A 24,198-nucleotide genomic window follows, 5' to 3' on the forward strand; every position below is an offset into this window, starting at 1 on the left:
AGGTTCTGCACCTCCTTCCCAATGCCACAGAGCCAGGGGTCAGGCTGTGCACGCTGACCCACAGAACAAGCCAGCCAGAGCCTCTCCTCTCCCCAGTCCCTGTTTCAGAGTGCCAAAATCAGCTTCCCCAGAACCGGTCCCATGTTCACATCCTTGCTTCAGGGGCTGTGTCACCTTGGCAGGGCTGGGGGAGCAGCAAACCATTAGGTCACTGCTCCGCCCCCATCTTTACTTCCACAAATGTTTCTGTGAGTGAAGGGTTGATCCTGTGGCCACGGGGGGGAGTGGTGGGGTGTCTCCAGGGCCTCAGGGCAACTCCCAGAGCAGGTGCTGCTGTTGGCATCTCAAACCCTGTGCTTGGCCATTCCGCAGAGACTGACTGCTCAGATCCAGCCTTGTCTCACAAAGCTGGGGGTCAAAACTGGCCAGTGAGCGACTGGCAAATGCCTCACAGCAGTTTGGGAAGATGGGGAAGCGGTGAGGGAGAGCCAGAGGGGACATGGACTCCCACGACAATGTCATCACACAAGACCACAGGCAACATCTGTCACTCTGATGCTTTTAATAGTGTTAATGCTACAGACGCTGCCAGTGTCCTTCTGCACAGCCCAAGCACTTTTGCCAGTTAAGCCTCACAACAACCCTGTGAGGTAGGTGGGTGACACAGGTGGACACCAAGCAAGGAGCCCCAGGGCAGGGTGCAGGCTCCATTACTCCTCTCTGACAGAGAGGTTTGTTTTGCTTAGCCCAAATTCATTTCCATGCGCAGTTGCAAAAATGTCTTCTGCTCCAGGGTGACAGTAGTGAGTCAGAAAGGTGAGGGCCCTTCCTAAATACCTACTCCCAGGAAAAAAAACTTCCCCTTTAACATGTCTGGCATTTGATTTAAGTTACCCAAGTCCGTGCTCACTGCAATTTCCATGGCTGAATTCCCATGCTTCAAACAACGGGCACAGCAGTTTTCCTGCTGAGAGTAAGCCTAGCTCACTGGATGAAGCCAAGAAGCTGGAGCTTCAGCTGCTGCGAGGGGCAGAGATCTTCATATTTCTTTCAGGACATGATCAAACGACTTTCTTGGAGCACAGCAATTTCAAAAGTGAAGGCAGGAGGCAGCAGAACAGACACCAATGTCAGATAAAAGTGTACACCTTTTCACCCAAGTACAGACAGGCCGTTCACCCAGAAACCAGTTGGAAGAAGGACAGAGTGAGCACTGAAGAAAAATTAGGGTTCTCTTCAGGGAGTGAGTGCTCAGCCCTTGTCCCCAGCAGGGCACGTCGTCTGGCCCTCAGATCCCCAATCCCAGTACAGGTAGTGTAGACTCAGACCATGGAGGGGGAAAAAAAAAAAAAATGCTTTTAGAGCATTAGGGTTGAAAATAGGCCAGTGTTGGAAATTTAAGCACAGAAGGTTCTTGGGAAATGGGTTAAACCAACCCCTTCAGGACAAGGCCAGACATGGAAAGAGCAGGGCAGCAGTTAAGGAGGACCCGTTCAAGAGACAGCTTTTGTGCACCCTTCACGTGGCAAAGGATCAGCCAGGCAGGTGCAGCACAAATGCCCTCTGAGCTGGCACAAAGCACTTGGTTTCCTAGGTTTCTCACCCAAAGCTCTGGCAATTCCATTGCAGCATGGCCATTTTTGCACTTAGCAGTGAGAGGAAGACAATAACAACCCACGTGTGGCCAAAAGAGAGGCAAGGGCACAAGGCACAAACAAGTGTGAAGGAATGAATACTGTCTGGGTTAGCCAGATAGCTTACACTGAGCCAGGCAAAGCAGGGACTGGGGAGTGCTCCTGCCACCCAGGAGCACCAGGGGAAGGTCTCTGCCCTGGTCCCAGGCATGGGGAACAGGCAGGGGAGCAAGCAATACCAGGGATCAACACCTTCGCTCCAAACAGCAAAGAACAGGAGTGAGAGAACAGAGAAAACAAAGGGAGCAGGCTCTATGGAGAAGACCCAACAAACTAATTTAATAGCAGTGTCTCACTTCAGAGGCTTGGAATCACCCATCGTGGCTCTGGAGTGGGACACAGTTTTAATCTGTGAAGCAGCAGCAGAAGGAACTGCACCAAGTTAGTTTAAACAGCAAATCCTCATTTCTTTGAAACAAGTTTGAAGATGAAAGGAGGGCAAGAGTATCCAAAGTATTGGGGCATGTCTTCACTCTGGGCTGTTGGGAGCTCCAAGAAACAGCCTGGCTTTAAAGGGAGATCCAGACAGATGTAGGTTGCAAAGCAGAGTGCTCTTCCCAGGTCTCCCCCATCAGCTTCTGCCTGCACAAAAGTAGCTGAAGGACAGGGCAGGAGCTCCAACTATATTCAGGGTTCTTGAAAACCTCAGCCACCAGACAACCCTGACCTGCCAATGTGTTGACTTAAGCTTAATCTAGCTCTCCTGGCTTGACTGGGAAGTGTACTGTCATACGAAGGACTTTTCTGGCTGAGCCAATCAGCTGAACAGCAGTCAGGGCTGCAGGAAAAGTGATGGTGTCTCCAAGGGACAGCAGTTGAGAAGGTGCTCTGAGAAGCACACGGGGACACAGCAAGCTGAGCTCCTAGCTGCTGCCCTGCCACAGCCTCATCATTTGGCACCACCAAGGCTCTGCTGGGAAGGTTCTGCCACAACTCTGACTGCTGTGGCACCACACTGGGCTCAGTCCATTTGCTCTGCAGGCGTGCACATTTCTGGGCAGCTCACATACAGGGATGATGGCTGCACGTCCCTGTTCAAGGCTTCCTCTGCCCTCTAGGTGCTCCAAGGCCAAGGCTGACATGATCTGTCAGGAGTCAGCTTCTCCAATGCTGGTGACAGCCAGTCGCTCATGCCAGGATGCTTCACTCTGCACGTACCCTGGAAATACTGCCTGTCCCAAGCTGTGCCGCATGCCAACTGCCTCCTCCCTCCCAAGTGTCTGCTTGCTACTGCTCCACCAGAGCCTTCACTGTTCTCCCCAGAATCAGCCCTTCCCTCTCCCAGCCCAGCCCCTCACCACTCCTGCTAGGAGCCACTCTCCTTCTCAAGGAGATGGGCTTCTCGACGTCCACTGGGCCTGAACACCCCTCGCCCTCTTGGTGCTCTGGGGTAGGAACCACGCTCCTGGACCCTGGACCTCTCCCACCTTCCACAATCCCAGGGCCTGTGGTGGCCCTGCCAGCTGGGAGCTGCTCTGTGGTCACTGCGGTTGAACGCTAGGTTCTCCTTCTCCCTGCCCCGGGCCTCAGCCCCCTCCTCCGGGGTCCATCTCTCCACATCATGGTGCTCCTCTTTCAAGTCCACTGCCTCTGTTACCAGTGAGGGGTCTTCAGGGCACAACTCCTTTCTTTCCGTCAAGGCAGCAGCCCTGCTTCTGCTGTGAGGCTTTGGAAACTCCTGGCTGTGCCTCCCACCAGGTCTCCGCTCTGGTCTCCGGCTGAAGGCCCTGGGCCCCCTGGAGCCGTGGAGCAGATGACAGCCTTCCTCTGTCGGTTCCTGCAAGCTGCTGCATGACTGCCTGCCCTGGCTTCTGGGGCCTGGCCTCTCCCCTCTGTGCCTCTCCCTCTTGCTCTGTTGCTCCCTGGGCACAGCAGGCCTCTCAGGCCGCCCGGGTTCTGCCCTGGCCTCCGGCACCCCGGCTGGCTCTGGAGCTGAGGCTTGGCTGGGCAGCTGGGGCGCGTCCACAGCACTTGCACTCACCGGTGGCTCAGATACAGTGGCTGCTTGGCTTGGATCGACAGCAGCTGGAGGCTGAAAGAAAGAAGCCACTTGTTAAGAAAGCGACAGGGCGGCCCCAGAGCAGATGACAGCACTTGGTTCTGCAGTCCAGGGTCCCCCTTGCCAGCTCTCTGCCCCCTATGCCATACCGCCTGGAGGCTGATGAAGTAACGGTTCCTCTCTGCTTCAGGGTCAATGATGCCCCCTTTCTCTTGCTGTCTCTTGAAAATTAAGCGCAGTTCTTCTTGGTGCTGGAGGGTCTTGGCATCTGGCCTGTACGGCTCCTGAGTGGCAAAAAGCAACGCAGGGTAAGGGCTTTCTTGACACCTAGCATAGGTATGCAGCTGGCAGTGCTAAGAGCTATTCCCCAAACCCTCCTTTGATCACACAAGGAACATGGGATACAGAGCTCATTTCATGGTCTAGGAGAAGAAAACTCAGGGCAATACATCTAAGTCTGCTCTTTGTGGACACATCAATCAGGAGACACACTGCTAGGTTTTATGAACTGCCCTTTGGGTGGTCTGCCCTGGGAGACCTGAGAGCATGCAGCGTGTGTTCATTCATCCGTTCTATTGTCCCAGTTGAAGGTACCCAGCAAACGGGCACAGCTGGGCAGGTGAGCCCTAATGTCTTACCAGTGGGTGCTGTGGGGGTGGTGCTGCCTTCAGAGCACCGAGATCGTAGACCAGGGTCTCCCGGCAGACGGGGCACTGCACACCAACTTCCTGCAGGGAGGCAAGAGGTGATTCCAAATCCTGGCTGTGACCCAGCCCACGCGCTGCTGGATAATACCCAGCCTGGAAGTGGAACAGGGTGGCCTTCTTCACTCTTCTGCCAGGGCAGGGAAGCTCAGGGGGTTTCCAGAAGCATGAAAGCAGCCTGGTGTCCCAATGACTGCTACAGAAGGTGTCTCCACCACAAGGCACGCCAGGATTTGTGCTCCGTTGGCTGACTGCCAGGTCAGGTTAGCCCTTGCTCCACGTCCCAGAGGGTGTGACAGAGATGTCATGAGGGCCTGTGGAGGGGGCCAGCAGGGGGGAGCTTAGGGCCTGGTACCTGTTTGGGGGATGGCGCCAGGTGCTGCTCTCTCTCCTCCTGTTGCATGAGGATCTCCATGTGCTGGGCATAGCGGGCCAGGCAATGGGAGTGGAAGTAGTGGTAGCACTGGGTCTTTGTGAATGCTTCTCCCTCCTGTAGAGGAGAAAGGGCAGCTTTAAAGGGTTTCTGAGCACAGAGTTGTGTAGCCTGACCAGCTGAGGTGGGCTTTCACTCCCATCTCAGCGCTGGCAGTGGGGAACTAGTGCTATTGCTGGCAGAGACACAAAACATCATCTGCTGGGCTTCATCTCTAGCTCCTCAGCTCTTACTGGGACACTGCTCCCTATTCTGAGAGTGAGAAATATTCCTACTCTCAAGCTGCATTTTTTGTGATTGATTTATCTGCATATGTTCCTGTGTAAGCAGCAATCTCACTTGATGTGTGCCCAGGCAGGCACCACCTCTCCTGGCAACCTGGACAAGGCAAACTCCCCTGTTCCCGCAGATCTCAGCGCCCACACAGGTTTGTTCCAGTCCCTCCTGACCACCTGTGTGCCGAACTCCAGGTGAGGTTTGACCCAATACAGGGAAGCCGAGATGCACCAGTAACTATCCCCAGATCCTACCGACTCCCTTGGAGACACTCCGGCATCACTCACTACCCCTATGCCCCATTTCTGTAGATGATTGTCTTCAGGCTGACTGGGAGAGTAGCATTTACTGCCTTAGGATGGTCCATACTGAGCGGGACTGCCTACAGACCAGGGGAGCAGGCGGCTGTTGAGGCACACTCCAGTCCCAGGCTGCTATGCCAAGCTTTAAGCCCCATGCTCCCTGTTCTTTTGCCTCACTTCCCAGCCAGCTTGCAGGGCTGGGCGACATGTTCCTACCTGGAATCCATAGAGGCAGATCACACACTGGCCATGAGGAATGTTGTTGTCAGTGAGAATCTCCTTCCCCTTCTGCAGAAGCATTAAAGTAAACATTTTACTGACTGGGCTGCCCATGGGTGCAGAGCTATTTCACCCCTCCGGCATTCAGGAACCAGCATCTGTGGCTGGCCACCCCCAACCTCCCCCAACTCTTACCTCAATCAGTTCGTAGAGCACCTCTGTCCCCAGCCTGGCTTCAGCAATGCTTCTGAGGGTCTGGGAAATCCTACAGCAAAGCAGCAGCAATATTTAACACAAGTTTAGCCACACCTTTTCTTTCCCTCTCCCACATACCTGTCACCCCACCACAATAACAGGAGGAAGAAATAGAGCACTGCCTTTCAGACTTTGCCTGCAGCATGAGACAGGCACATGTACACACCCTTATTCATGTGCTCCCCATAAGACAGTGCACAGGAAGCCTTTGTCCTTCAAGGACTTACAAGAGCAGGTTTGCTTCAGCTCACCCAGCACCCTTCAGTTTTGGTAAATCTCAGGCTTCGTTTATCTGACGGCAGCCCCCAGGCAGGTCTGGTGGGAGCCACATTACTCCTGTGCTGCTGGCAGGTACCACGGTCTCTTTGCACACACTCCACTGCACCAAGGACAATGGCAACAATGGGCTGCCCAAGGACTTGGTTCAGTCTCACCTCTGTCAAAGCAGGACCAACAGCTTCAAAGGCCCAGATAATTTAAATTATAACTTAGGGGAACCACAGGGGAACAAGCACAGGGTGGACCCCTCTGTGTCAAACTCAGCACGAGTGGCTCCCATGAGATTTAAGACAAGGTGACTTAGGGACCTGTGTCCATCTGTTAAGTGGACAAAGGGACCCATGTGAATTTGAGGGAAGGCTTTTCCACCAGATCTGCCTCCCAGATCTCCAGGGGAAAGGACTGGCCTCTCCCCTCCCAGCACTCACTTTTGAATTTGCTCATCTGACAGCCCCCGCGGGTTCCTGATCGAGATTTCCGGAGCCTTGCTGGGATACTAGGAAAAAAAAAAAAAAAAAAAAAAAGAACAAAACAAAACACCCAAAGCACAAGGAAGGCAAACAGACCCGGGGCAGGAAGGAACAGGGGAGCGAGGTCCGGCAGCCTACCTGGGGGGGCACGGAGAGCAGCAGGGTGAATCGGACGTACTGGGAGTCCTGGTCCTGGGCCGTGGCGGGGTGCAGGGTGATGCTGATCTCCCAGGGCTCCCACCTGCGGGACAGGCCCAGGTGAGGGCGGGGGGCGGCGCAGGTCAGGGCCGGACCGGGCCGAGCCCGGGGCAGAGAGGGGGAGGAATTGTGGGCTGCGGTTCCTACCTGCCGCGGCCCCGCGTCACCCGCAGCTCCTCCAGGTAGATGGACTCCAGCACCTCCACCTCCGGCGGCAGCGCCCTGCGGGGACCGGGTGGGGGTCAAGCGGCCCCGCTGGGATGGAGGTGCGGGGCACCGGGAGCAGGGAAGGGGCGGGGGTGGTGGTGGGGTGTATGTTACCAGTCCGTCGCCTCCGCCTCCTCACCGGCTGCCGCCATCTTCCCGCGTGCCCCGGAACCGGAAGCGCAGCCAGGGCGCAGGCACGCAGGGGGCGGGGGCTGTTGCTAGGCGACGCGGCGGCGGTGGGCCCGGGGGTGGCCGGGCGGCGGCGGGAGCGGTATGGGGCGAGGTTAATCCCACCCGAAGGGGTGCGGGGGAGGGCTCGCCCGGGGCTTGGGTCTCGTCCTGCCGTAGGGGAGCGAGGGTGGAGCCGGCGGGCCCCGGCGACACCTGCCCTGGGGAAGAGGCCCACGCGGGGAGGGGAAGCCTCGGCCCTTTGGATTTGGGATCGCAGCGGGTGCAGCCCTGCCTTCCCAGCACTGGCAATGCCCGTCTCCATCGTGGCCTACAGCGGCTGGGGTTGGGGGTTGGTGCCCCGCAGCAGAAGGCGAGAGGAGGGGAGAGGGGGGTGAAGCGTTCCTCCTCACCGGCCGCTTTGCCTCGGCAGCTTGGCAGCCCCCTCCCCGCAATGGAGAAGTACCATGTCCTGGAAATGATCGGCGAAGGCTCCTTCGGGCGCGTGTACAAGGGGCGCCGGAAACACAGCGCCCAGGTGAGGAGAGAGGTGGCAGGGGAGAGGGTTGGGGCTCTATTGTGTGGTGCTGGAGTCTGATTTCTGGCAGGTGTTGGGTTCCAGGCCCTGCTAGGGCTTTGGGACTCAGCACTCATTCATTTTATTGCTGACATCCCTGGCCAGCTCCTACTAGCATGGAATCATTCAAATTCAAGCGACCTCAGGAGGTCTCCGGGCCATCCCCTGCTCAAAGCAGAGTCAACACTAAATTCAGGTCCTGCAAAACCACAGAGACAAAGACCCCACAGCCAGTGCTTGACTATACTTGGGGTGAATGGTTTTTCCTCGTATCAAGTTGAAAGCCCCCCCTATTTCAGTTTGTAGTCATCCTCCCACCTTGCATGTCTGTACATATTCTGTACATGTCTGCTCCATATTCTCTGAAACCTCCTTTTTGGAATCGCAATATTACTATTCAGCTTCCCTAAGGATTTTTTCTCCAGGTTAACCTTTGCTTGTACGCGTGATTTAGCCTCCTCACAATCCCTGTGGCCTCTGCTATACCCAGTCTGGCCTATCGGTGTCTTTGCGGGCTGAAAAGACACCTGTTCAACATCTTTGTCAGTGACATGGACAGTGAGGTCGAGTGCACCCTCGGCAAGTTTGCCAATGATACCAAGCTGTTTGGTGAGGTAGACACGCTGGAGGGGAGGGATGCCATCCAGAGGGACCTGGACAGGCTGGAGAGGTGGGCCCAGGCCAACCTCATGCAGTTCAACAAGGCCAAGTGAGTGCAAGGTCTTACATCTGGGCTGGGGCAATCCCAAACACAAATATAGGCTCGGTGGGGAGTGGCTGGAGAGCAGCCCTGAGGAGGAGGACCTGGGGATGCTGATTGATGAGAAGCTCAACATGAGCCAGCATTGTGCAATTGCAGCCCAGAAGGCCAACCATATCCTGGGCTACATCAAAAGAAGTGTGGCCAGCAGGTCAAAGGAGGTGATTCTGCCCCTCTACTCCACTCTCGTGAGACCCCACCTGGACTACTGCATCCAGCTCTGGAGTCCCCATCATAAGAAGGACACGGACCTGCTGGAGCATGTCCAGAGGAGAGCCATGAGGATGATCCGAGGGCTGGAATACCTCTCCTATGAGGAGAGGCTGAAAGAGTTGGGGCTGTTCAGCCTGAAGAAGAGAAGGCTTCAGGGAGATTTTATTGTGGCCTTCCAGTACCTAAAGGAGGCCTACAGGAGAGCTGGGAAAGGACTTTGTACTAGGGCATATAGCAATAGGACGAGGGGGAATGGCTTTAAACTGGAAGAGGGCAGGTTCAGATTAAACATTAGGAAGAAGTTTTTCCCTTTGAGGGTGGTCAGGCACTGGAACAGGTTGCCCAGAGAGGTTGTTGAGGTCCCATCCCTGGAGGTGTTCCAGGCCAGGCTGGATGTGGCCTTGTGCAACCTGGTCTAGTGGGAGGTGTCCCTGCCTATGGCAGTGGGGTTGGAACTCGATGATCTTCAAGGTCTTTTCCAACCTAAACCATTCTATTATTCTATGAAAAATGAGCCACAATTTTGCCAATTTGGTCTAACAAGAGTAAAGAGCAATTATCACCTCGTTCAAACTCCTGCCTGTTGATACAGCCCAGGGTGCTGCTAGTACTCCTCACTGCCAGGGCATGCTGCTGGCTTGTGTTAGGCTTACTATCCGCTAGCATCTCTAGCTCCTGTCCCATTCTTGGACTGTTTCTGGCAGTCCTAGCTTTGTCTGTGCTCACTGATTACATTTCTTTGCTTTAAACATCAGTGCCCAAAGTACTGTGACCACCTGTATTGATGTGCAAGGGCCTGGGGGGGAGCCCCAGCTCCAAGGGATCCAGTGAACAAATGTCTTGTTCAGTGTGCTCAGCTGGAAAATGCTGAGTCCTGTTTAGGTTAAGTTTGGCATCTGTCTGGGCAGGTAGGAGCCTGGTCTGACCCCAGCTTTACCTGCTTTGAAAGGTGGTGGCCCTGAAGTTCATCCCCAAGGTGGGGCGGTCTGAGAAGGAGCTGAAGAACCTGCAGCGGGAAATTGAGATCATGAGAGGCCTCCGTCACCCCAACATCATCCAGATGCTTGACAGCTTTGAGACTGACAAGGAGGTGAAGGGCAGATGCTTTTTCTTGATGGGGGCCGTGGGACAAGGGCTGGCTCCTGCTGTCATAGGGACCTTTTTCTCACGAGATGCTGGTGACACCCTCCCAGGACCTGGTCAGTGTTTTTCAGAGCCCTCCAGTATGTGATGTTTGGGGAGCCAGCACCTATCTGGGCTGTGTGGGGTATACTGAGTCATCTGCAGAGGTGAAGGAGCTGGGTGGGGTGTATGTGTGATGAAGAGGAGTGGTTTAGGATCACAGGATGAGAGTGGCTCTTCAGTCACCTCATCAGTCTCTGAAGAGACCGACTTTTTGCTGATTTACTCTCATGGAGAGAGTGTGATAAGAAAGGATTGAAGACTGTGCTAGGGGACATGGGAGAATGAAATACAGTAATTGGGCAGCAGGTTCAAAACAAGCTCAAGGGAGCGATTCTAACCACTGGGCTTGTCTTTTTCCTCCCTATTCCCTGGTTTCGACTGGCTGTCTGAGATAAGGACAGCCACAAGACCTTTGCTAAGTGTTAGGCCCTTGCTGCAGTGCAGCCATGAGGGCCCTCTCCCATCCCAGGTCCCAGCCCAAGCTGATGGGCTGTGCATAACAAGACCCCAGCATCTCCCTCAGATTTCCCACACTGCTCTGTCCCAGTCCACAGGGCATGGTGGGGATGCAGCTGGGTGAGTACCTGATCTCACCGTCTCTTCCCTCCAGGTGGTGGTGGTGACTGACTATGCAGAGGGGGAGCTCTTCCAGATCCTGGAGGACGATGGCAGTTTGCCTGAGGACCAGGTGACTGTTGTGGTGGTGGCCATGCAGTGTTTGCTGCAGGATGGGGAGAACAGGATGTGTCTGCCTGCAGGCAGTGGGTCTCTTCTGTGGGCCAGGCAAAATCAGGAGGGTGAAAGTGCCTCCAGGGCTTTACCTGGCAGAGCTTCTGAAGGGGATGGGGAGGGGGCCAACTTGCACTGGAGGACAGTGGGGTCCAGCAGGGACCTTGGTTTCCCTGTTCCCTCTCCAAGGACAATAGCACCAGGCTGCTGCCTGGGCCATTGGCCTGCTCCAAGGAACTGCTGGCCCACGGCTGGGGTTGGTCCCTGCCCCAAACAGGGCAAGGGCAGAACTGGGGGTACTGGGGGTGCCAGGCCATAAGGGACCCCATGTTTGTGTTGGCTGGTGGCACTGTGGGGCACAGGGTGAGGCTCCCATGTCTCTGGCAGGTCCAGACTATAGCTGCCCAACTGGTCTCTGCTCTCTATTACCTGCATTCCCACCGCATCCTGCACCGTGACATGAAACCCCAGAACATCCTGCTGGGCAAAGACGGCGTCGTCAAACTCTGTGACTTCGGGTGGGTGCTGGGGGCCAATGTGAGGCTTGAGGTAGCCAAGGGGTGTCCTGAGTGCTCTAGAGGAGGAGGGGGGAGTGTGAAAGTGGACCTGTACTCTGTGCGTATTTAGGGGTTGACAGGGATGGGGGATTTTGGACTCCAGAGGGGAGAGGTGTTGGTAAACTCATAGGGATCTCCTTGAGAACTGCAACAGATGTTTCAGCCTGGACTGACCATCTGTACTTTGCTCTGAGTAGGTTTGCCCGTGCCATGAGCATCCATACCATGGTGCTGACCTCCATCAAGGGCACCCCACTGTACATGTCCCCTGAGCTGGTGGAAGAGCAGCCGTACGACCACACAGCAGACCTGTGGTCAGTGGGCTGCATCCTGTACGAGCTGTTCGTGGGCACTCCTCCCTTCTATACCAGCAGCATCTTCCAGCTTGTCAGCCTCATCGTCAAGGACCCTGTCAAATGGCCTGAGACCATAAGCCCAGTCTTCAAGGTAAGGGCAAATGGCCCTGTCTGTGGGGTGAGATCTGTTAATGCATTAGCAGCTTTGGCCTCACCTGCTGCCCAGGTGGGTCACTCTTAGGTTTTATGTCCCCTAACAGGGATTTCAGAACACAGAGAAGGGATGAGAGCTTGGCCTCCTGGGAGGGGGACCCTTATCACTGCTGTCCCTCTCTATAAGCTGGGAAACTGGGGCTGACAGCAGTGGAGTGATTTACTCAGCTGGGAAAGGAAGTGTCTTCCTGTCTCCCCTAAGCACTAGAGCCACTCCTTCCCCAGAGCCAGGCAGAGAACGCAGACCTCCTGAGTGCCCTAACTGGGGGAGACTGGTGGGTACATTGTGCTCAATGGTGGGTGCCAGGCATGTGTTGATGACTCTGGTGCTATGTTGCCCTGTAGAGCTTCCTGCAGGGACTACTAATGAAGGACCCCCGCCAGCGCCTGTCGTGGCCAGAGCTGCTTTCTCACCCCTTCATTGCTGGACATGTTACTGGTGAGCACCAGCTGTTTTTCCAGTGCTGGGCAGGTGTGTTTCCTCCTCCTACTGCCTGGAGGCTGGAAGCACCACCCTGCCCTGCTTTTTTTACTACCCTGTTCTTTGCCCTCCTCCTCTCAGCTTTCTCTGTGCTGACACCTAGCTCCTTCCCCTGGGCTTCTCTGGGTCCCCTGGGATTCTCCTGGGATCCCAGAGTTGCTCACTCTCTCTGTGTCCCAAGGGAGAGCTGCTGCTGAAGTTCTCCCTTTGCCTCCCCAGTGATTGATGACACAGAAGAGCATGGGATCTCAAACCCCTTCACTACCAAGCTGTCTCCAGAACTGCAGGCCTTGAAGGAGCAGCAAGCCCATTCCCTGGCGCCCAGGAGTGGCCAGTCCAGGATCCTGAGAAAGGCCCGGCAGAAGATGGCTGAGGAGGCACAGAAAAAGGTGGAGGAAAGTGTGTAGTTCCCCTGGCTGTGTCCCACAGTCAGGGCAAAGGAGGGGCACTGAAATGGCACCTGGGGGGAAAGACAGAAGGGACATGGGTCAAACTGGGGTGTCAGCCACATACAAGGCAGGACGTGGGGTCCTCCAGCGGGTGGGGTCTAGAGGGCTCATCTGTGTGAGTAACCCTGCCCTGACCAAAATTCTCTGCCATCACCTAGGAGCAGCTGAAGGCAGATGATGCATCTACGAAGGACTCTCGCAAAGGATGCCCAGGGCATAGACCCAGAGCAGCTCTAAGGAAGGCAGCCCTCAGGGAGGGGGAGCCACTGGCTGCCTCCAAAGAGAAGAACCCCAGTGTCCTGCAAGGAAAGAGCAGCATGGCAGAGTGGGAATTGGAGGAGCCTGAACTCAACCCACGGTGAGGGAGGTCTGGTGTTGGGAGAGGAGGAAGAGAGGAAGTCAGGACAGTTCAACAACTGTCTGTTTTCTTGGCCAGGGAGCACAGCATCACTCGAGACTATGAGCAGGAGTTTCCTGGAGCAGGGGCCTCTCTGCAGCCTGATGCTGGCAGGGCAGCGCGCTGGGGCAGGCGTAGCATCGAGACTGTGGACCTGGAGAGTGAGGTAAGACAGTGTCTTGTGGTGAGGACAGCAGGGCCCAGGGCAGGCAGGGTCTGTGGCACCAGCACTCTCTTTTCTGTGGCTAGGAGCTGGAGAGCGATGAGGAGTGGCAGCACCTGATCGAGGCCACTGAGCCCTCGGCCATGCAGCTGAGCACGCCACTGAGTCTCCTGAGGGACCCGGCCTTCCTGCACCGTGTCCAGGCCCGCCTGGCAGACTCTGCTCAGCAGGTGAGTGATGGCTGGCTCAGACAACTATGACTGGAGACATGGATGGTGTCTTCTTCCCTGGGATTGGGTTGGGAGTGTTGGGAGAGTCCTCAGTCCAGCCAGCAAAGCGATCCTCTGCTTCTCTAGGAGCCGGAGCTGTCTCATGCACTTAGCTTGCCATCTGCTCCCCTGCTGTCCCCGGCCTGAGGGGGTGGAGGGCTGCCCCATGGCTGGTGGAGAGGCCTAAACCGCTGCTGATCATGAGCTCTTCTGGCTTCTCTGTGTCCAGGTGCTGGAAGGGATGCTGGAGGGAGCCTCCCGTCTCCGTCCTGTGCTCCGCGTTGTGGGCAACCTCCTGTCTACCCGGTGTGACTCTGAGCTATTGGACTGCTTCTGCCGAGAGCTGAATGTGCCTCTGTCCCTGCTGCATCTAGCCAAGCAGATCCTGGAGAGTGGTAGCACCAAGCAGGTGGGTCTAAGACCCCAGAGAAATTTGGTCTTCTTCCAGCCCTGCAGAGTGCTAGTGCTGAGGAGGCCCTGGTGTCCTGCTGGAGCTGGCTCACCAGACTGGTGCCTCTTCCAGGCCTCCTTGAGAAGGGGGAGGTCCTGGCAGGGAAGAATCCTGCTGCGGTCATGTTGGGATGGCCAGCAGACAATCCACTCTTGCTGTTTGTTTCTGGATCCTGCAGCAGCCCTGGTGTATCATGGTGCTGACAGACCTTCTCATGGTGACCACAGTTTATTTCAGCAGTGAATGCAGCCTGGAGGAGAGTGGGCAAAAGGACAGGTAGGGTCAACTCTCTGTGTCCTGAAGTCTCTTGTGGTCACTGCGGGGAGCCAGCAGTAGGTAGGAGGGTGGTGTTCATACTCTGTGGATGGACCTGTCTCTGTGGGGTAGCATCTCAGGCTAAGCGCTTCGTGCCATATCACTGTGCTCACAGAGGAGCGCTTTCCGTGAGTGGGACTAAGGGGAAGGCACAGCTGACTAGAGTCCGGTTGTGCTGCCTGCTGGCACTGGCTCACAGTGCTAGTGTGTGCTGCCTGCTTCATTAGCCAGGGCCACATGGGCCTGGCCAGACCCTGTCCTTACAGCCAGGGCCTGTGTTTCTCTGCTCTCCTCTGCCCCTGCTGCCTCCCCCAGCCTGCAGGCCTTCCAAGAGAGTCCTGGCTGTTTCCTAGCCCTGCTGCCGGAGCTGCTGACTGAGCCAGCTGACAGCGAGATGAGACTCTGCCAGCAAAGCCTCCTGGTAAGGGTGCCCCTGTCTTCTCCCCGCCCTTTCCCCCAGGGACAGAAGGTGTGGGGCTGGGTGTGCATGTCAGAGGGAGCGCAGGCTGAGAACCCAGCTGTGGGGTCCGATGCATTCTTGCCAGGGCAGGCTGTCTCACCCACTGGGGGTTCTGGGGGGATTACATGCAGAAACAAGGTCTCCAATGGGCACCTTCTGTGTGTAACCCTCTCTCAGCCAGCATGCAGCTGCATGTGGTTTCCACACAGTAACCTGGCTGGAGAGAACACTTAGAGGTCCCTGAAGATCCAGCACAAGTCCTTCTTCCATCTCTGTTGTCCGCCCGCAGCCTCCTACCCCATTGCCTTTCTCTCTCCTCCCACCCTCGATCTTCAGTGATGGCTCCCCCTGTGTCTCCCCCAGTGCTTCACCCTGCTCTGTGAGAGCCTGGATGCAACATGCCCCTCCATCTCTGCCCTATTCTATGCCAGCCTGCGAGAGGAGCATCGGCCATTGCTAAATAGACTCCTGCAGGGATCCCTCTCAGAGCAGCCTGCTCTGCAAGGTAGCAGTGGTGACAGCTCGCCACCTCCTCCTGGGGCTTCCCCTCTCCCTCCTGCCCTTGGGCTCCCTCAGAGCACTGACTGACTTTGCTGTGCTGTTGGCTGGAGGAAGTGGCTGAAGCTTATCTGCCCAAACCCCTGCTAACCAGGAGTCTCCTGTTCTCTCCCTCAATCCCAGACCTCACCCTCCTTGTGTCACAAGCCTGACTTTTCTCTCTTGGACTCCAACCCCATCTTGCTGTCCCTCAGCATCCCTCACCCTTATCATGTGTCTCCCGAGCTCTGTCCCTGTGCAGGTGCAGCGATGGAGGCCAAGTCAGCCCATGGCGAGAGCCCATGTGTGGCAGACCTCTTCATGGCTGCATTGGCTGCTTCCTGCAGCATCCCCCTGGAGAGGAACAGCTGTCGGGAAGCCAAGCAGCAGGTCAGGCCAGCTGTCTTTGCAGGGCAAGGAGATGTGGTCCCTACAGGGACAGCAACCTTTTGCAGGATGGTCTCTCTTTCAGCAATAGGGTGGAGGGCTGTGGTCCTCTGGCTTTGATGGCTGCAGGGGTGGTGTTTGCAGGCTGCTCATTCCCAGCCAACAGCTGAGCTTCAGGAGTCTAATGACTCCTGAGTCAATTAAGAGACTCACACTTAGGATCTGAACTGTGGGATGGGCTAAGTAAAGAACTAGACAATGCAGAGAAAACACGACGAATTCTTATATGACAGTGATATGAACTGTAGGAAATCTGAAGTTTAATGGACAATAAATAAGAGGGAAAAAACCTACAGGTTTACATTTGATCCTTTAACTCAATTCTGAGTCAACAAGGAGAGAAGCAGAGGAGGAATCTCACCTTGCTCATCTCAGCTCTGGGACTGTGCATCAAAGCCATGCTGGGTCATGGCAGATGAGCGTCCCTTTATGAACGCAACATGTAGGAAGTAGATACCTTCTTTTATGAATTTGTAGCTAGCATTAAATTCCATAAATCTGTGCAGTGCTTCAAGTGCCCAGGGTGCAAACCAGGCTGATTTCTGCAGGTCGCTCAGGAGGTAGCTGAAAAGCTTATGGAGAGAGAGAGCCAGCAGCTTGGGAGGCTGCTGGGGAGGCTGGAGCACCCAAGCTGCTCCTTGAACGTGCTCAAGGTAATAGCCCCATCCATTTATCTGGCTGCCCCCAGAGGTGCCTGGACCTTTGGTCTGGGGTTAGGAGCATGGGGAAGGGGGAACCGTGGGCTTGGCCCTCAATGACTCCCATCTCCCTGGTGTTAGTTGTTGCATAAATGAGCCTGTGGTAGCCATGGGGTGTGACTGGGAAGGCCCTGGTCACTGTTACTCTGTCCCCAGGGGCTGATATGCATTTCTTCCATCTTTCTCGCAGATCCTTTACACTGGCTGCCATGCCAGCCCGAGTCTGTGTGAGCACCTGGGAAGGAGCCAGCAACTGTGGGGTTCCCTCATGATGCAGCTTTCGAAGGGCAAGGTAGGCCTGACTGCAGCCCTGGTGGTGGGTTAGGAGTGTGGGCAAGCAGGACACATTCCTCTGAGTGCTGCTTAGACTAAGCTGAGGGAGATATGGGGAGAAGAGTTTGGGGCAGCTTAGTCTGGAGAATGCAGTTCTCCTGCAGGGCCCAGAAATGTCCCTTCCTCCCCTCCCAGCCTTGCTGTCCCCCTATGACTCCTGCTTCTTTGGCAGGTCCCTGTGGCGGAGGTAGCCCAGAGGGCAGCCTGCGAGGCCTCTCTGTACATGGTGGCCCTGCTCACCCTGCAGCTCCAGGCTTCCCCTCCCAGGTAAGCACCTGCTTTCGCTCATGGGTGTGAGAGGAACATGCCCTGCCCCTAACAGCCCTCTGCCCTGCACCCTGCCCAGAGCTGGGCTTCTGCTCCTGCTGGTCCCTCCAATCCAGACACATCAGCAGAGTGCTGGGCAGCGTGGGTGGGTGCTGGGGATGTGGTGAGGACCCAGTGTGGACAAGGAAGTGCTGTGTACTATGGCTCGGTCCTCCTGCAAAGTGGCTGCTTCCCAGCCTGGGGGCATTTGGATGCTGCTGCTGTGTGGGAGGTGAAGCTGTGGAAACACAGTGCCTCTCTCCTGGTCCCTGTGTTTCAGGCTTGAGGAGGTGGTTACCCTGGCAATGGATCTCATCACCCAGTCTCCTGTCGTCTCCCTTGTGGTAAGTCTGCCCACCCTGCCAGAGCCGACACTGAGAGTCCTGCACAGCCTCAAGTCCGTTTGAGTCCTACTGTTGCTTGCTCAGGGTGGGATGGGGGCAGGCATAGCCTGGTTGTCCCTATCCTGGGCCGAGAGATGAAGAGTCAGAACTGAGTGGGCAGATGCGAAAGTCCCAAAGGTGCTAAGCTCTCCCTGCTCCCACAGGGTGCTGCAGCATTCCTCCTGATGCAGCTCAGTCAGCATGGGGTGACCTTGGAGCTCGGGGGAGAAGAGATCCTACCAATGGTGACAAACGCACTGACAGCACCTGCTGAGGTATGGCATGGGTACAGAGGAGCAAGGGAGCCATGCTGTCACCCCACTGTGGAGGTGTGCAAAGATGGGCTCAGAAGGATGCAGGTGTGGTCCTGTTGCACTCAGACCCTGCACCTAGCTCCAGCCTGTCCCCTACTCTCTCTTACAGATGCATCTTCCCCCACCAATGGGTGCTGGTCTCTATGATGGGATCTTTTTCCTCCTGCTGAAGCTCCTTGCCCAGGTACCAGCCTGACTATCTCCCTTTTCCTGGTCCCTGCCAAAAGGTGTGGGGACAAAAGGGCACAAATGTAGATCAGTAACGGAGGCTGAGGCAAACCAGGGAACCAGTGAGCTTTGGCTGAGCTGTGCAACCCTATGAAAGTCACCTAATGTCCCTGAGTTTTCTGTGGAGCTCTGGAGGGTTGGTGGGAAGGTGGTTGTCAAGGAGGAGAGTAATTTGTGGGCACATTGGAGTGAGAGAGGGCAGATATGCCCAGGGATTGGCACTGTCAGCAAGCGCAGCAGGGCTGCCAGCTTCCTGGCTTCCTCTGCTCCCCGTGGGTCATGTCCAGCCAGCCCTGACCTCCCCAGGACCATGGGGCTCGCAGGGACGTGGACCAGAACCCTGGGGAACCTGGGCAACCAGGATGTCCCCCAACACCTGTGTTGCCATCTTCAGGAGGATGTGGCTGTGGAGCAGGGCTTCGCTGCCTCAGAGCTGTGGAGTGTCATGTGGCATTGTGTTGCTACGGTGCTTTGCGTGGGCAGCGACAGGGCAGCGCTGGAGGGAGACACCCCAGGGGCAGACCACCCCTTGGCAGAACCGGACTGGAACCTCCTCTCCCCTCAAGGTAGAAACTGCAGGATGGCAGGGCATCTGCCCTGGACCCTGCTCCACATCCTGCCCTCACTTGCCCATGCCTATCCCCGTCAGCATCTGGTCCCTCAGGCCAGAGGGCTCAGGGGGCTTTTCTTGAGGATTGCTCTTGTCCTCTGGGGAGAGAGGGCTGGGTTGGCCCTTGTTGTACCCAGTCAGCAGCAGCCCAGCTGAGCTGGCCATGGAGGAACAAGAAAAGGTGTCTCTGCTAGAGGGGAACATTCACCCTGGCAAATGTGACCACCATGGGTGGAGAATGGTCTGGTCTTAGGCAGGGAAGCACAGAAGCAACCCTAGAGCAGCCTTGAGGCAGTACGAGCAGACAGAAGAGAGGAGACTTTTCAGCCTTCCCTAGCTTTGCCCTTCTGCTGCGCTGTTCCCCTTGCAGGCACTCTGCTCTTCCTCAGCCTGGCCCTGTTCGTCTTCACTCGAGAGTCCCACCAGTGCCTACCTCAGCTTGCTCAATCCCATGGTGTCCTCATGGTGACGCTGAAGAGGCTGCTGTCCCCTGGCTTCCTGGCATGCCTGGCACAGACGTGAGTTGTGGGGAGGGCTGAAGTGGGCAAAGCTCAGCCGCTGAACAGGGCTTGGACACAAGCATGCAGAGGGCCAAGAAGTGCCTGACCTGGTGCTTGGAGGGCACAGCTCACCTGCAGAGCCTCTCCTTAGTGCCTGGTGTGGGGAATGCTCTCTGCCTCTTGCCTTGATGTTTTTTTGGTCACCTCTGTATTAAGCCCTCTTTCTCTAACAATTCAGGCAAGCAGGAGAGGATGGGGACCCTGAGCTTGTCCCAGCTGTGGTGATCCAGGCCTGCCAGCTCTTCTGTTTCCCTTTTGCCCTGGATGTGGATGGAGACACCTTGGCATTGGTCATGGAGGCTATGAGAGATGCCCAGATCCCTGCCCAGCTACTGCAGGTACCCTCTTGGCCCTGTGTTTCTCTTCCACCCCATACGGTGCAGACACCTCCCCACATTGCAGCTGCCAGTGTGCACCACCTCACACCGTGCTGGTGATTTCTGCCCACACAGGGATATCACTTGGGTGCCATGCAGCCCCCAGAGTGGCTTGGCTTGCAGCTGAGCTCTGCACTGACCTGCTGGCAGACCTCAGCCACTGCTTGACTTGGCCCACACATGAGGACAGCACACTCAGTGCCGCTCTCTCTCCTTTTTCCTTAGGTCTGCTCTCACCATCTGCCCTTCTCATACACTGAGCTCCCTGTGAGCCTCTTGTGCCACCTCGTTGTGTCTGATGAGCAGGTCATAGACCAAATGGTGAGGACAGCCACTGCCTCAGAGCACGTCATTGCCTTCTTGTCATCGGCCTTGTTTTCAGACAGCCTCACGCTCACAACTGACCTCCTCTCTCTCTTGACCCATGTGGCTCGGGCCTGTCCGGAGCACCTGCCCTTTCTCCAGAGGATCCTGAGGGACTCAGATGTGGCTGACCAGCCACTGACCCACCTGCTTGGCCACCAGCAGCACCTGATACGGGCCAAAACCTGCAACCTTCTGGGCAACCTACTCCGACACAGCCATGGCTTTCTCCAGGTGCTGCAGAGCCAGCCAGGCTTGCTGGAGAGCCTGCTGGGGTGCCTGGCGGACCGCGAGGAGACCGTGCGCAAGGCAGCCAGCTTCGCGGTGGGCAATGCCGCCTACCACGAGTCCTCGCTGGCCGGGACCCTGGGCAGGGCCGTGCCCAGGCTGACGAGGCTCTTGAGCGACGTGCAGGCCAGGACGCGCTGCAACGCGGCCTCAGCCCTGGGCAATCTGGGCCGGCACTCGGCTGAGCTGGGGGACCTGCTGATTGAGAGCAGGGCCCCCCACGTCCTGCTGGAAGTGGCCTGCCGGGACCACCGGGAGAGCGTGCGGGAGGGAGCCCTGGTCGCGCTACGGGCCCTCAGCCAGCACTCCAGGATACAGCAGGTACCGCACAGGGACCTCAGCTTCTTTGTGGGACCTGACGGGACAAGGGGCCAGGCTGGTGGGTGACTCCTGTCCGTCTCTTTGCTCCGCAGGTCCTGCTGTCCCTCAGAGCCACTGAGAAGCTGGCTGCGCTAGCCAGGGGTGACTCACAGCCTGCTGCCAGTGGCAGTCCCCGGCCATCTTCTGCCCGGCACTGCGAGAAGCTCCTCCGCCTCCTCGCACCCCTGCGCAGCACTGGCGGGAGTGGCGCTGGGAAGACCCCCGGGCCCCCAGATCCCGGCAAGTCTGCCGCCCCACACCAGCGCTGAGGGCTGATGCCTGGGCCCAGCCTTACGCTGCCTTCAGTAGGATGGGACAGATGCTTTCTTTCTTCTCCTTGGGCTCCAGCCCTCACCTTCCGTGGAACTCACTTTGTCCATCCCTGGGGGGGACACCCTGCCCGGCCAGCTTCTCCCGGTGGGAAGCTGTTCCTGGAAAAGTGCCTGTAGACCTCAAAGAAACCACCTCTTTCTATGTGGCCTGCTGTGCCGTGCCCATCCGCCGGGCCCCGGGGCTCTACTCCTCCATCCCGCGGCAGCCCCACGGCAGGCACCGGCGCTCATGCTGCCTCCCCGCCAGGCCGCTAGGGGGCGCCGCGCATGCAAGTCCTCCGGCGCGGTGGCTGCCGGGAGGTGTAGTCACGTGGCGGCGCCGCCCCGGATCCCTATGGTAACGGCGGGCGGTGCGGCGGCGGCGCGGGGAGCGGTGGGGCCCGTGGGCGCAGGGTGAGCGGTGAGTACGGGAGGGGCGGGCTCGATTGTGCCTCTCCTCTAAGGAGCGAGCCCCTTCCCCTCGTGGGGAGTGCGTGCTCCCCGTGGGTGCCATCCCCAGGGCCTACCTTGGGGCATGGGGCCCTTGGTCCCCTCTGCTGCCTCCTCTGCTTCCCCATGCCCGCCTTGCCGTGGGCCCGCGGCCCGCACTGCCTTGCCCCAAGAACCCACCCGGCCTGTGCCCCGGCCCCGAGGAAGCACCTTGCCCAACCCCAGGCCTCCCTGTGGGGGTTCGCTGTGGCCCTGCCCTGTGTTCGCTTGGGGTGTGCTGGGCCGGGCCCTGTGGGGCTGGAGAGGCGGCATGGGGATGCTCTGTGGCAGGACATGCTGAGGTCGGTGACCTGACCAGCGCTCCTGGGGCGGGACAGAGCGTCTCAATAGCGCCTTTGGCCTCAAGGAAATGAGAACTAGAGTGTGTTCCCTGGCAAGCACCAGGGAGAAAGAAAAGCTGGCTCCTCATTGAGCCTCTCCAGCGGCGCTTGGAACAGCAGTGAGGATGGAGCTGGGGTTGATTGGACCCAAGCGGGGCACTGGGACAGCCCGGCTGTTAATCCTTCCACTGGGGTCTTGGCTTGGCTGCTCTGGTGGCGTAAAAAGGAACTGATGGGTCTGAAAGCTGAACAGCAGAGCTGTAAGAAGAGTTGAGACAAGCCTGAAGTGTTTCCTGAGTGCCTCCAGAATCTGGGCTGGGAATGAGGGGCGCAGGAGTGGGGAAGCCCTGTAGTGCTGTGCCAGCTTGCTGTCTCCCTGCCCGGCTGGGCTGCGGATATTTTGTGGGCAGCAGAGTTCAGCCTCACAGCTCCACATTAAAACCCTACCTCTGTGACTTCCTGTGATGCAACTTTTTCATTGCTGTGTACTCCCCACCAAATGTGCGTGTGATGGTCTGGTGGTTCCTAGGCAGTTTGGGGGAATTAACAGTGAATTGTCGGTCTGTTTACAGTTTTATCTAATATTTTTTCCTTTATTCTTAGTGGTTGTACCCAGCAGATAGCGGCACTTGCTTGTCCTTGCTTTTTGCTCTTGCTGTAGTCGTTAAGTTTTGTATTAGGCAAACTTTCTTGATGACAAATTGGCCACTCCCGCTCTTTGGTCATGCCTGGGGCCCTTCTCAGTATAGCAGGGATTGCATTGCGAGGACACTGACGGGGCCAAATGCCATTGTCCCCAGATAATGATGCCTGCCTGGAGATGTGGTGTCACTGGTGCAGGTTTAGGGCTTTGGGTTCTGTAGCGGCCTGGCCAGCAGCTATTCCTTGGCATTTCCCAGGTTCATTCCATGCAGCAAGTCTGGGAGTATTTGGCAGCTTTTTCCCAACTTGAGTCTCTGTTCCTGCTCCACTCCTGAGCTCTGAGAAACCACTGTATGGAGTGAAGTGGTTGCAGTGCCTCCAGAGGAATCTTTCCCACCCCAGTCAAGACGTGGAAGGGTCCTCATGACATACTGAAGGACAGACCTGGGAGCTTTTTCTTTCAGTTACAGATAAGTTTTAGAAAAAAGTGTCAAGAAAAGAGGATGGACAAAGAATTTATGTGTTTTGAATCGATTGGACAGTTCTTGTTTCCTTGTTACATATTGATATTTTATACTTGTTTTACTCACCCCAAGTCTTCCACCTTTAGTTTATTTCTGTGACAAAAGCTGAGCGTGTGGCCAGGCTGCCTAAAATCAGACTGATCTGTGCTGACTGCTTGTCAGTTCCTGTGCTGGTGGCCAAGCTCTCCCCAAGTCTTGTTGTGTAATTCTTCTGTAGCTTTTCTCCCATCGTGAAGCACAATTGAGAATGCTATCCCTTCTGTTCACTGTCTGCTTGGATCTGCAGGAAGGTGCTTTAGACCTCCTCGCTGAAAGGCTGTAAAACATCCCATGCTTTAGCTGGTTGCTTTTAGCCCACACTTGTTTCCCTACCCTAGTTTAGGCTGCAATACAACTGCTCCTATAGCCCAGATGATGGGAAAGTATGAATCAGAGATGGGAGCAAGGGCAGGGACTTCCCAGCTTTGCTGCCTGGGAGACACAGAGCTGCATGGCCTGCTGTCACTGTGCGGCAGGTCCCCTTCGTTTAGGGACTCTGTTAGGGTGGAAAAGTCGATATCCTTCAATAGCGACAGGGACTCCACGTTCTGGACCTTTTGCCCTTTGGTGTAGCCACTATACTCTGGTCACAGCGAGGTCAGCCTGCCTGGGGCAAGCGCTGGCTTCTTTCAAGCCAGCCCTTTATTTTAGATGTCCCTGGTGTGCTCTCTCCATGGCAGAACAGCAGCCCTGGATTTTCTGCGTAACAACACTGGAGTCCCTCATCTCATCCAGCAATGTGCTCTGATGCCCTGAGGGCGATGAGGAAGTCCCATGTGAACTCGAACGCATGAGCTTTCAGTCCCCATGCCAGCCTGTGTGTGCGTGGAGGGAGGCATTTGCTGTGGCGCAAAGCGAGGTGGTGGCTAAATTCCAGCTCTCCCGTGGCTTTAAGGTCTGTCTCTCTCTCTCCCCACCACCTCAGAAACAGGAGTGTGCGCCAGAGCTGCTCTGTTGCTCTTGCAGGTTAACGCTCTGCTTAGTTCAAGGATCGTTTTTGGCAGCTGTGCACTTCTCATGCCTTCTCTGTTCAGTGTGGAGGGGCGTTCAGCATCGCAGCCATTGAATTGAAATTACTAGCCCCAGCGCAAATGCCAGGCACAAATGTAATCCCGGGATGCAGGTGGAATTTGCTGACACATCCCCATGGTGCGTTGTTTCTAACTGGTATCTTTTTTTGACCTGAGTGGCCAAGCAAAAACTTAGTGTCTTGATTAGAAGAGAAATCGGTCATCATCCTGTGCCTCTGGTTTTGAACCCAAAACGTGGTTTTGCAGGATGATACTGGAGCTGAGAGGGAGCAGTGATGCTTAACTGCATGGCAAAGCA

At 56.5% G+C, this 24,198-nt stretch overlaps 2 protein-coding genes across 2 annotated transcripts; one reads left to right on the forward strand and one right to left on the reverse strand.

The window, feature by feature from the left end:
- Window positions 1–547: 547 nt before the first annotated feature.
- Window positions 548–7,188, reverse strand: RNF25 (ring finger protein 25; the record flags this gene model as incomplete). Its single annotated transcript, XM_082483904.1, has 10 exons — window positions 548–3,726; window positions 3,843–3,977; window positions 4,332–4,421; window positions 4,753–4,887; window positions 5,625–5,696; window positions 5,823–5,892; window positions 6,590–6,657; window positions 6,770–6,872; window positions 6,977–7,051; window positions 7,151–7,188. The coding sequence occupies 10 exons, from the start codon at window positions 7,186–7,188 to the stop codon at window positions 3,001–3,003; spliced, it is 1,512 nt and encodes a 503-aa protein (XP_082340030.1). The 3' UTR covers window positions 548–3,000.
- A 455-nt stretch (window positions 7,189–7,643) lies between these two features.
- STK36 (serine/threonine kinase 36) lies at window positions 7,644–21,476 on the forward strand. Its single transcript, XM_082484636.1, has 26 exons — window positions 7,644–7,742; window positions 9,704–9,844; window positions 10,550–10,627; window positions 11,056–11,186; window positions 11,423–11,672; window positions 12,080–12,173; window positions 12,435–12,604; window positions 12,823–13,022; window positions 13,101–13,227; window positions 13,311–13,454; window positions 13,723–13,902; window positions 14,123–14,220; window positions 14,575–14,680; window positions 15,083–15,224; window positions 15,519–15,646; window positions 16,252–16,356; window positions 16,592–16,693; window positions 16,907–17,001; window positions 17,321–17,384; window positions 17,588–17,698; window positions 17,847–17,921; window positions 18,360–18,531; window positions 18,946–19,093; window positions 19,314–19,473; window positions 19,738–20,484; window positions 20,577–21,476. Exons 1-26 carry the CDS (start codon window positions 7,659–7,661, stop codon window positions 20,790–20,792), a joined length of 4,068 nt encoding a protein of 1,355 aa, XP_082340762.1. The 5' UTR covers window positions 7,644–7,658; the 3' UTR covers window positions 20,793–21,476.
- The last annotated feature ends 2,722 nt before the right edge of the window (window positions 21,477–24,198 follow it).

Source organism: Vanellus vanellus (genome assembly GCF_965231255.1).
Source record: "Vanellus vanellus genome assembly, chromosome: 5".
In the NCBI taxonomy this organism is placed as follows: domain Eukaryota; kingdom Metazoa; phylum Chordata; class Aves; order Charadriiformes; family Charadriidae; genus Vanellus; species Vanellus vanellus.

Coding starts and splice junctions, on each gene's coding strand:
- STK36 (XM_082484636.1), top strand. CDS start 7,659: ATGGAGAAGTACCATGTCCTGGAAATGATCGGCGAAGGCTCCTTCGGG. Junction 9,845..10,549: donor GCTTTGAGACTGACAAGGAG/GTGAAGGGCAGA, acceptor TCTTCCCTCCAG/GTGGTGGTGGTGACTGACTA. Junction 19,474..19,737: donor TCCCTGCCCAGCTACTGCAG/GTACCCTCTTGG, acceptor CTTTTTCCTTAG/GTCTGCTCTCACCATCTGCC.